Genomic DNA, 13,144 nt, shown 5'->3' on the forward strand with positions numbered 1-13,144 from the left:
TCAGCCAGACGATGAACATTATAAATATTATTAATAATTAATAATTATTATATGATGCAGTCACACTTGTAGCAATATGTGTTAGTTCTGTTTGTTGATTCAAGTATCTGAGATGGATGTTGATACTTCAATTAAATCTCCTGAATTCTAAATGATCAGCCACTGTGCAATATTATTGCTTGATGACCATATATACATGGTGGATTAAGCTATTGTAAAATATTTCCATAAAATAAATGTGGCATTTGAAGACGAGGTACCAGTGAGTAACAAAAGAAGGCACAAACATGCATGAATTTAAAACATTTATTGCAGTAGCGGTATACGTGTAGAGCAGTAACAATGAGTAACTGTTTAAATATCAATTATGGCAAACGTCCCCACAACCAATAAACATACTGCTGAAAGCAACTCACACCACTCTTGTCTAATTTCAAAAGTTTTTTTTTTTTTTTTTAATACCCTTTTTTTGTACTTTAAATATTGTGATCCAACATAAAGGTGCTATACAAAATGAAAGACCTCACTGTGTCACAAAACAATAATCATCAGCTGAATGAAAAGAAGGTGAAACTAAGTGATTTTAAAGCTATTTCGTCTTGTTAAGCATGCAGATTCATTGTCTGAATTGGCTGCCATGCCATGTGACAAAAAACGGAAAACGAACGATCCAAACATTTAAAGGAAAAACATAAATCAAACCCAAATCTCTTCACATGCTCTTTTGATCATGTTCTGTTCATTGTTTATCTGTCTTTTAATACCCCCTACATTTTGAGTGTATTTTTTCTTTATTTATTTGTTACTGTGGAATGACTGGCGCCTGACATACATTTACTGGGTTTGGCATTCAGAGATAAGGGGCTGCTGCGATTGTTTTCGTAAAACCTGTAGATCGGTACAATACGTAGCATATGTCATGAATTTATAGATATGAAAACTACACACTTATCTTGCATGTCAAAAATTGTGGGCATACACAAAATATTATGAAAGAAAAAAAAGGTACTTGGTTCTCAAAGTTTGCAAACATTACTCTCAATTAAAGCACAAATTTAATTAAACGTACAAGAATGACATTTGAAATTAGATGTCAAGAATTTACAAACATATTGCTGTTGAATTATAACATGGTTCTTCTTTTTTGAGGAAAAGACATCAAGCTTTCCATTTCAGTAAGTAGAAATTGAGCATTTACACCAATAATACAAAATAGCTTTGAAAAAATAAGTTTGCCAGGTTCATGAACTCAGTAAATGCAAAAAACGGGGCAATTGTACAATGTCATGACCGACTGACATTATCATCTGAAATTCGTTCGTTAATTCTCTGCCAGAGGGGTTGTGGGTGCATATTTGCGTGTGTGTGTGTGTGTTTGCTTTACAGATCCAGAATGTGGACTGTTCCAAAAGACAATAATGTTAATGACAAAAGGCTGATAAAAATAACGTGTCCTGTACAATGAATGATAAAAGACAGCTGTCATGTTCATTGATCAATTCCATGAGATTATTACAAGTACATAAAATCAGTTAGTATTAAGTCCTATTTACAAACACTTCAACGATGACAGACTAAACGGTTTCCACTAACAGTGTTATTAGCACAATGCTTTCTCGATTTGTAAATTCCATTTTCTCAGATGGTGTAGATTAACATAGTCCCAAAACAGCTCAAAAACAACCACGCCACAATATTTGTATATATTGGTCAGCGGTTACAATTATTATTTTTTTATATATAACCGTGATACATAAAGCACAGCCCTGTTTTGTTTTGTTCCTCTTGAATGTTTGTTTGCAGTCTCTGTTCAAGACGAAGTATACAATGATTCCTTTTAATGTGAATTTGCAGCAAACCATGGGAGTTTAAGGGCAGTTATTGGTTTGCATGAGATACGGGATGTCGACGAACTGGATTCGCATAGTATACTGTCCTGCATAAGGGATAAAGTCTAAGGTCTACTCCATACATGTAACTATCACACCACATTAGCTTCGATCTAAGAAAAGAAGGAAAAAAGAGGAATGGACTAAAGCTCTCAAAAGTTGCTGGGATGATCTAAGAGAGAAGACGGACACAGAACAACCCCCACCCCCTTCAAAAAAAAAAAAAAAAAAACTCTTAAAGCTGCTGTTCTTTAGAACTGTCGGTGCCGGAGATGGGCTGGTAAGATTTCAAGCTGGCCAATGGTATGTCGGTCATGTGACCGCCGCTGACAAAATGTCCGCCCGAGCTCCCGAAGGTCTTCCTGTCCCCAAACTGCTCCTGGCTTCCGCGCTCACCTTTCCAGCTGCGGGTCAGGGTGTGCCCATTCAGCAGTCTTTCTTTAGCCCACTCCTTTTGGTTGCTGAAAGAGGAAATGGGGGACTTGGGCGAAGGGTACGAGCTCAGGCTTGGCGGCATCCAACAGTTGTCGGAGTGGCCTAACACCAGACACTCCTGGGTGCACATCTCTGTGGCCTCTACTAAGCCTCTTGGTCCTAAAGGTCCATCTGGGGAAACAGAGAGCAAAATGACTTAGAATTGTCTGCCAAGGTCATAACCAAAGCATAGACCATAGAGTGACATAAAAAGCTGAATGCGATGGACACATCACACACATATTTATTTTTTTTGAATAAAGTCCATAATATGGCAATAAATCTTGAATTATTATTATTATTTTTATTTTTATTATTATTATTATTATTATTATTATTATTATTATTATTATTATTATTATTATTATTATTATATGTTATGTGCCGGAATGCATTTATTTTTACATTTTCCCAACCAACCCAGAACAGACTGCATTAGAGGAAATTAATTGGTTGTAATCATTAAAAATAAATACTAAAATAATGTATGTGACTTTAAACTTCAGATCTCTCAGGAAGCTTGTAGCTGTTTAATACCTTAAATAAAGATAAATATTCCTATATTTGATTTTGAATACAGTGAAAAATAACACTGAGATTCCACCCACATCAGAACACAAAGTGCACTATGGGTATCGATGTGGTATCATCGGCTCAACTGAATTGTCAAATATGATCAAGAGGATAATGAATATAATCCACAAGGAGTCATTTAAAGGGGAACTCTTATACATGGACACAGTTTAAAAAAAAAAACAAAAAAAACAATTTGGACGTAAGACGTAAGAGACGTAAGAGTATTTCTTTTCCCAAAATCATACTTCCGGATTCCAGAATTTTTTTTTTTTTAATTTATTTATTTATTTTTTTACTTTTTTTTTTAAGATCGAGGCTCTCCATAAAGTAGACGAGGGGAAACTCTTTATATGGGCATTTATCCCAGAAAAACGCACCCATCAAAGCATAAACCAGAATGAGAGTGGGATCGCACCCATCAACGAGTTTCATTCGGCGGACATCACTGCAAGGGACTTGCTTGGGAAAATGTCTCCAAAGAAGTGTATTTTTCATTGTAAGGGAAAGATAACTTTGTTCAGCTTCCTAAAGAACCCAGTATTATGTAAACAGTGGATACAGTTTGTATTCGGGGGCAGCAACACAGTTTCATAAGTGTGTTTGTTGACAAACATTGTATAACAGCTGAGTAGAATTGTTTCAGGTTTCTTTAATGAATAGAAAGTTCAGAAGAGCAGCATTTATCTGAAATAGAAATCTTTCGTGACATAATAAATGTCTTTAACATCACTTTTGATAATAAACATATTTGTTAAATAAAAGTATTAATTTATATAATTCCCTTTTTTAATACACGGTTGGAGTTATACACTGATTTTCTGTCATGGACCTCATGAATTAGCCTTGGCCACCCTCTGGCCACCCCATGTATAAAACTCTAGCTCTGCCACTGAACAACGCAAAAGTATAAATGAAAACTGATGCATAGCCTACGGCGTAAAGGCTACGTCATAGGTCTGACGCAGAACTATAAATCAGCCTTAAGTCTCTAAACTCTTTTCACAAAGCTACATTTTCTAACCAGCTGCTGAGTGCTAAAAATTGGACCTAAAGTTGATTTGAAAGTAGCTTGAATTGCTAAATATAAAGTGGTGTGAGATTAACTCAAGCACCTCACCTCTACACAGAAGAGCTCTGATTCAGCAACACACTGAATATCCCTTCATTCCTTATTTTACTCACATCTGTCACACCAGAAATCAAACAAAAAGCTTCCCGAATACACACCACATTGAACATGTCGTTACCACCTGTATTCAGGCAAAACACTTTCATAATGCTGTAATATAATAAGATTCTGTTGAAAACACACTTTCATTTTCACACCACTCTGTGGATCCCGGACACAAGGCATCTATTATTCATACATTCCATGTAATACAATACTGTTTGGAGCACTAGGGTTTCAATCCTGCCTCTAATTTTCACCATAACAACTAACATTTCTAGCATTTCCAACAATGAACAAAGGCCTTTAAAAACGCACCATAGAGGAAGATCAGAAATCGATGATTTGTGTTTGCGAGAATGTATGATCTGTATATGAAAGAAAGCCACATGATGTAGCCGGATGGAGCCGACGAATAAATAAACAGGGAAAAGATGAGGGGAAAAAGCCAAAGCGCCATGTCTCTACATAATTGGTGTGATAAGGCGTAAGCGACTGCCAGAGTTACCACAGGGAATGGAAGACTCACAGAAGCAAGATATATTTATGGCATCACTTTAAAATACATTGAGACAAAGGACTGATGACTTATAGCATGATCAGCATAATAAGAACACAGCGAGACCCAACACAAAACAATGCTTTTTTATTGGTTCGTTCTTTTTCTAACCTAAGAAGACATGCCGGCATTCCCAATGGTTGTTGCTGTTGTATTTTCATTTAATTGGATTTTCTTGAGTATGGATGGGAATCAAAATAAATTGAGCTGATCTTCGATTCATTCAGTGGTGAACAGTAACAAAGTATTTTTATTCTGTTACTCTATTTGAATACATCTTTCAAGTATCTGTACTTTATCAGAATTATTATTATGTTTTTATTTTTTTATTAAATTTATTTTGATGAAATCATCTTTTACTTCAGTGCATTCCAAAGCATAATGTTTTTGTTTTTACTCCACTACTTTTCACCAGTTTATTTTATTTTGAACTGAATAAATCATCCACTCCAGCTGATTCGAAAATAAATAAAATCGATTTACAAATTGCTCAAATTGGACTGATCAGATTGCAGCTGTTCCCAAGTCAGCGACTTGAGTGAGTCTCCAGTTAACATTCAGTAAATTCACAAATCTGAATCAAAATTAGCAGAGAACGTGAGATCCTCAGAGCTTGAGCATGACTCATGGCATGAGAAGTTACTAAAGCCAAATTTTAGGATTAATTATTGTAAATGAAAATCATACTTTGATCACAACTGTCATCTGTTTGTGAAGTATATATGTTGTAAAAGGGTGAGCTTTGTAAGGCCACTGAATGAAATGCTTGAATGCATTTGTGAATTCATTACAATTTGCACATCAGTGACATCAGTTTCTACTATATATATATATATATATATATATATATATACTGTATATTATATATATATATATATATATATACTGTATATTATATATATATATATATATAAGTGTAAGCATAAGCATTCATAGATCAGTGCTTTTTACTTGTAATACTTAAGTCAATAAAAAAATAGAATATGTTTGTACTTCTGCTGAAGTGTTATACTCGGGTAATAATAATAATTCCTTACATGTATATAGTGCTTTTCTAAGCACTCAAAGTGCTTTACATTGTCAGGGTGTATCTCCTCATCCACCACCAGTGTGCAGCATCCACCTGGATGATGCGACGGCAGCCATAGTGTGCCAGAACGCCCACCACACACCAGCTTACTGGTGGAGAGGAGAGTATCTGTACCTCTGCTCAAGTGCTTAATTTGTGTACTTCATCCACTGCTGATTTCTATAGGTGCCGACAAGAGTGCATCTTTTGTATTATTTATGTCTTGGAGTGCAAAATTATTTACAAATGAAATGCCACTAGTCAGAATGGTTTGGTGAAGTGCTTGGTGAATATCTGAATTATTTTCTCTTAAACTTCTCACATGAACTCTCATAAACACACCAAGGAGAGCTAGAGCGAATGTCAGTACTCTCAGGTAAATGTCTATGAATATACTTTAGCGACACTAGTCAGTTGGTGATGAACTATTCCTTTTATAACAGTGGGTCCTGTCTTAATATCGATACATCTACAGAAGAATATAGACATTCATGAATACATCCAAACATCATGAAAAGTACTCGGTGCCAGTGTTTTTTAAAGGAAATATTTCTTAAGAAGCAATTCTCCATGACAAACCCTCCTCTGGAGATAATCTATTCCTAACAAGACAGCTCCAATCCTCTCTTTATCAGACTAATAACATGGGCCATTTGGTGTTTCTGCATCCCAAAAAGCAGTGTTAGATTCGGCCCTCATCTCTCATCAGGACTAAAGCGACATACTTGCTAGAGAATCAATATTTCCATCACTCTGACATGTTTGTGTGAGTAAACACAATGCAAATAATGGCACACAGTCTGATTTACATCCATAATGTGTGATCAAAATGTGGAATAATGCAGCAACGATCACATCCGCGACAAATAATAATGAATCCACTATGTGCACTACTGTTCAGAGATTTTTGTCACTGTTTTTATTTAATTTTTCACAAGGTATACTCGTGCCATTTATAGAAGCCAGTCCTATTTCCATGTGAATTTAAATATTTATCCCCGAAGGGAGTCCTGTCACTCTGTCTGATATCAAGGGAAAATAAAATAACTGAAGAAAAGAACAGCCTCCTTGCATTGAGACATATGTGTTTATTACAACATGATGGTGATGTTGAAAGAGTTTGTTATTTTTTTCCCCACTTTTTATTTCTCAGGCTCCTGTAGGCATTCAGCATTTCTGTCTTCCAGATGGAGACAAAATGGTTTAATTAGTACTGCTACCTCCTCTGATCAGACTGAGGAAACGGTATTATGTCCTGGTTGTGGTGCTAGTACCAGATTTCTGTTGTATTAATACAGCGCCACAAGAGCTCTTGTCTCTATGAACATTGGAATATACAGGTGTGATCAATAAATATTCTATATAAATAATTATAATATTTAATATTTAATTAAACTGCTTTATGCCATCTTAGCCAATAAATTAGTAAACATATAAATATTATAAGAAAGTATCTTATGCTCACCAAGATTGCATGCATCAACATCAAAAATAGAGTGAAACCAATAATTGTGTGAAATATCTAAATCTAAAATAAATGTTTTCAATATTGATATACTGAAAGCTGAATTTTCAGCATTACTGGTCCTTCAGAAATCATTCTAATTGGCTGATTTGCTACTCAATAAAATGTCATATATATATATATATATATATATATATATATATATATATATATATATATATATATATAGAGAGAGAGAGAGAGAGAGAGAGAGAGATTATTAATATCTTTACTGTCATTTTTTTTTTGTTCATCAATGCATGCTTGCTAAATAAAAGTATTACCTTCTTGCAAAATACCCCCCTCCCCCAAAAAAATTAAAAATAAAATAATAATTTAAAAAATAATTAAATAATCTTCAGAAATCATTCTAATATTCCTTGTTCATTTTAACCACCTGGGAACATATAAACACAACTTTGTTTTCTTGGAAGAATACTAAAACCTCTGCACCATGACTCCTGGTAACTGAACCAGCCAATCAGGTTGAAGCTTACCAATTTGGAAAAGGCAATTTTGCGTACAAAATTCATTAGACAGTATACTGATGATCTGTGAGTCCTTGCTTTCCCCTTCCCCACAAACCGCCTGCACGTCGCTAAGCTTGACATAGTCCATCCCTATCACTCCTCTAATGGTCTCTGAGGAGGAATAGGAGCATGGCATTATGGGAGGGACATGAGGAATCATGAGGGATGAATTAGAGACTGAGTCATGGTGACAGGAAAATGAATTTTACAAATGAGATTGGAAAGAGAGAGTGCGCAGAAAAGGAGAGCAGAGAGAGAGAGAGAGAGAGAGAGAGAGAGAGAGAGAGAGAATGTCTCTTTTTGAACTTGCCCCACATCCCCCCCTCTAACAGTGTATTATGTGTGTGAGAGCTTTCAGACCACAGTAACTTTATGGTGAATTTGAGAGGATTTTCTGATTTTTGACAGACGACCCTTGTGCACCACAGGAAATGGAGAAAGATGGAGAAAGGGAGGAAGCACGAACTTCACAGAAGAAAACAATTTCACCCTCAAACTCCACCGATGCAATGCATTTCCTTTATTTAAAAACACTCCTCTTCTGAATGAGTTATCTGTTCAAAAGGCTGTACATCAAACAACTGAGGTAACTCAACTGGTTTGAATATAAAGTGCTGTGCTCAGTGACCATAATTATAAAAAGAAAAAGAGAGAAACGATTTTTACATAATTTGCTGAAGGGAATGTGACTGCAAAAATCACTGGCAGGATGCTTGTTGCTCATTGCTAGGGTCTTCTCAATTAATACTTAATATTTATGTCAAGGTATGGATTGTACATGTTGCATCCTATGGTTGCTAGGACTTTGCTACAGTGTTGCTAGGCGGTTTCGTACCACTTATGCCTAGTAACCACCAACAACATCAGAGTAGCATTCTAAAACACTTATCCATATTTCATAGATACTTTTGATTCAGATTAAGAGAAAGAGTAAGAGTGACAGAATAATGGAACTACAAAAATGACCTTTACCATGAAGTGTGTTACATATTCAATTCAACCAGGGAAATGTTAGGTCAGAACGGTGATATCAATTCTCCCCCAGTCTCTTCGATCAATGCATTTCAAACCTATTTCCCAGCTTCCTCTGTCTTAATGATATAATTTCAAATTCAGAGTGAGATCGATCATGTCGAATGACCCTCTACTCCAGCCATGTTAACTAAATTACTCTTGCACTGTTCTCTTCTCATTTTGTCCCTTCATTTGTGATTTCCATTCCACTGAGAGAGTTGCATCTTCCATTAACGTGCAAATTGGTGCTCCATGAGACCTGTCTCAAACAGATGTCCCATCCACTGTGTATCAACCTGCCATGAGGACCTGTGTTGAGTTGGATGCAACAAATCCAAGATTGTCCAGCTGAAATGAATCTAAGACAATGTGGATATTGGAAATAACTGGCAAATATCAATTTAAAAGCATCTAAGTCAACACAAAATCAGAATTGACCTCATTGTCACGTATACTTGTGTGAAAAAAAACAAAAAACAATAATAATCATTATTTTTAATCATAAAATCTCTGCAACTTTTTTTTTCTGATATTAGAACAAATGAGCTGAGACAACTATATTAATCAAAATCAATGGCTAATTTTCACAATCCAGTCATTTGTTGTTGATTAACATCCTGTTCCTCTTCAGGAACTCGAGCTGCGTCGAACGCTATGGGGAACTCCCTCTGCGTGACCATGCTCTGAATCACATGTGTAATCAGCCCAATGGAAAGGCAAGACATCATAGGCAGGTGACACGCTGTTTTGTGTTTATTTTATCATTAAAGTTTAATTTGAATGTTCGCCAGTTCCCGCCTCCTTCTTCCCAACTTACAAATAGTGTTACACCGGGTTTTACAGCCGGTATTTCATAGTTCCAAAAAAGAATGGTGGGTTGCGTCCACTCATAGATCTGCATCAGTTAAAACGTTCAGTCATGCGACTGAAGTTCAAAATGCTCACCATCAAGCATGTTGTATCTCAAATCAGGTCAGAGGACTGGTTTGTCATGATAGATCTCAAAGACGCATACTTCCATGTCTCCATCATTCCACAGCACAGGAAGTTTCTGAGGTTCGCTTTCAGGGGCGTAGCATACCAATATCGAGTACTTCCATTCAGCCTTGTACTCTCACCCCGCACGTTTATGAAGTGTGTGGATGCTGCTCTGGCTCCACTGTGACTGCAGGGCATCCGCATACTAAATTATAACGACGATTGGTTGATTTTAGCTCAATCAGAGCAGATGGTGGTTTGACATCAAGAAGTCCTTCTTGCCCACATGGGGGAGCTGGGTTTGAGACTAAATGACTAAGTGAACATTTTCCATTACAGAGGACCACTTATCTAGGTGTGGTGTGGGATTCGACCACAATGCAGGCACGTTTGTCCCCTGCTCATATCGATTCGAGAGACTCAGAGAAGGCCAGTCACTCACTGTTTCAGAGACTGCTGGTCTAATGGCAGCTGTGTCCAACGTGATACCTCTTGGGTATGAGGCCCCTACAGTAGTGGCTCAAGATCAAGGGATTTTCTCTGAGGGGGAATCCACTTCGAACTATCAAGGTCACGCAGCGACGCATCCTGTTCATGTAGCTCAAGTGGTAGAGCATTGCTTTAACAAGTGCAAGGTTGGGGGTTTGATTCCCCGGAAACACATGATAGGTAAAAATTGATAGCCTGAATGCACTGTAAGTCGCTTTGGATAAAATGCAATGCAAAAATGCAAATTTAATTTAATTTAAATGTATTTATTTAAATGTATGCATCCATGACTTAGACATGTGGAAGAAACCTTTGTTCTTGAATCAGGGCCCAGTGCTTGGAGCTCCTTGTTGCCGTGTAACTGTAGCGACGGACGCATCCCTGACCGGCTGGGGTGCGGTCATGAGTGGCCACCCTGCCTGTGGTCTGTGGAGTGTTCGCCATCTGACATGGCATATCAATTGTCTGGAGATGCTGGCCATGTATCCAGCATTAAAACACTTCCTCCCAGCCCAGAGAGGTCACCATGTGTTGGTGCACACAGAAAAAACATCAGTGGTTTCTTACGTCAACCAACAAAGAGGTCTGCAATCGGGAGCCTCATACAAGCTGGCACACCAGATCCTTGTGTGGTCCCAGGACAAACTCTCACTCAGAGCAGTATACATTCCTGGATGTCTCAATATGGGAGCAGACAACCTGTTGAGACAGGGGCCGTGGCCCGGGGAATGGTTGCTTCACAAAAAGGCGGTGAAGCAGATATGGAGAATTTTTGGCCAGGTTCAGGTGGACCTTTTTGTGACCCAGGAGACATCGCAGTGTCCCCTCTGGATCTCTCTAGTTCATCCAGCTCCTCTGGGACTGGACACTATGGTACAGACTTGGCCAAGGCTTCATCTGTATGTTTTTCCCCCTACCGCTCTGCTCCCGGGAGTTCTGGCGAGAGTAGGCCAGAACGGGGTTCGGCTGTTATTAGTAGCCCCGTTCTGGCCTGGCTGAGTTTGGCTCTCAGATCTGATCTCGCTCCTCCAGTCAGGAGAAATCTACTCTCACAGGCACAGGGTATGATAAGTCACCCCCGTCCAGAGTTATGGAAACTGCTCATAGTATCCGGTCTCTCAACCGAGGTTGCTGAGACCATCCTGCAATCCAGAGCTCCTTCAATGAGAAAACTGTACACCATGAGATGGAAACTCTTCACCTCGTGGTTCAGAGACCGCCAGCTTGACCCAGATAAATGCCTAGTCTGTACATTTCTGGAGTTTCTACAAGCCAGGTTCTCTGCAGGGTTGACTCACTCCCCCTTAAAAGTTTACGTGGTGGCCATTGTGGCCTATCATATCCCCCTTGGTGGCCAGTCGGTGGAAAAACACACCCTAGTGACACGTTTCCTCCATGGTGCGCTGAGGTCGAGGCCCCCAGTACTGTCCCTCTAACTGGTGTTAGAGGCTCTCTGTGATGCTCCATTCAAGCTGATTCAAGGGGTAAGGGTGTATGTGGCAGCAGAGACTCAAAAACAGAGCGTTGTCGCTCTGGGTCAGGGACTTCCCAGCCTAAGCTGGATCTGAGGACCATACTTCAGGCTAGGAGGCCCTCTGCCAAAAAGTCCTGACACCAGTCGTTCAGGACTTCAGAGGGCAGCTCCTAATGGGGTAGAGCAGCATACACCGCATCACACTGTGTCCGTCTCTCCTCAGTTCTTGGGAAGTCGATCTGCCAACCCTGCCAGAGCTGCAGGACGCAGCGGCTTCCAGCGAGCACTGCTCTCAGTTTCTTCTGCCCGCGAACGTAGCAGAACTGAGAGGCTTGCTACCCCTTTTACGATAGTGAAGGACGAGAGAGGACCAAGCTTAGATTTGATTTTGTGTTTTGGTTTTGTTTGTGCACGGCAGTCGTCCATGAGGGGCTGTCACGCTGTTTTGTGTTTATTTTATCATTAAAGTTTAATTTGAATGTTCGCCGGTTCCCGCCTCCTTCTTCCCAACTTACAAATAGTGTTACACCGGGTTTTACAGCCGGTATTTCATAGTTCCAAAAAAGAATGGTGGGTTCAAAATGCTCACCATCAAGCATGTTGTATCTCAAATCAGGTCAGAGGACTGGTTTGTCATGATAGATCTCAAAGACACATACTTCCATGTCTCCATCCTTCCACAACACAGGAAGTTTCTGAGGTTTGCTTTCAGGGGCGTAGCATACCAATATTGAGTACTTCCAGATATCAGATCGACATCTGACTATAAAGACTGCCTTCCTCTTGCCGATTACTTCTCTGAAGAGAATTGGAGACCTTCAGGCCCTCTCAGTGGCCCCTACTCATCTTGACTTTGCACCTGGCATGGCCAAAGCATTTCTATACCCTCAAGCGGCTTATGTTCCAAATGTTCCCTTTGTCACGCCACAATCGATAGTGCTGCAGGCCTTCTGCCCTCCTCCCTTCTGTGAGCCCGACCAGAAGAAGCTTAACTGTATATGTACAGTTCGAACGCTGGACACATATGTCCACAGACCTGCCCTGTGGAGAAGGACAGACCAACTGCTTGTGTGTCATGTTCCTCCCAAGAGGGGTCTCCCTGCAACTAGGCAAAGTTTTGGTTAACCATGTAACCATGGTTCCTCGAGGGAACGAGACGCTGTGTCTCAAAGCCATACTCCCAGCACCCCTGCCAGCACTTGCTTCATTCCTAGAGGCTGACGCCGGCACTGCCGCATGTGTTTTTAAGCTTCATGGTCGATGACGTCACCTGCCTATGACATCATTCCCTCGAGGAACCATGGTTGCATACGTAACCTGAGACGTTTTAGCTTATTGTATTAAGTTCCATTCACTTCTATTGCTGTAAATTCAAATGCACGTTTTGTCATTAATGGTTGTACAGCTGATCAACAAAAGA

General features: G+C 39.2%; 1 protein-coding gene across 1 annotated transcript in view; it reads right to left on the bottom strand.

Annotated features, from left to right (window-relative positions):
* Window positions 1-292: 292 nt before the first annotated feature.
* LOC132152177 (protocadherin-9-like) overlaps window positions 293-13,144 on the bottom strand; it is a 294,090-nt gene continuing 281,238 nt past the window's right edge. The window contains exon 5 of the mRNA XM_059560943.1: window positions 293-2,495. Within this exon, the coding sequence (XP_059416926.1) occupies window positions 2,125-2,495 (371 nt within the window). The 3' untranslated portion in view covers window positions 293-2,124. The remainder of the gene's footprint in view (window positions 2,496-13,144) is intronic.

The sequence above is a fragment of the Carassius carassius genome, chromosome 10 (assembly GCF_963082965.1).
Source record: "Carassius carassius chromosome 10, fCarCar2.1, whole genome shotgun sequence".
In the NCBI taxonomy this organism is placed as follows: Eukaryota; Metazoa; Chordata; class Actinopteri; order Cypriniformes; family Cyprinidae; genus Carassius; species Carassius carassius.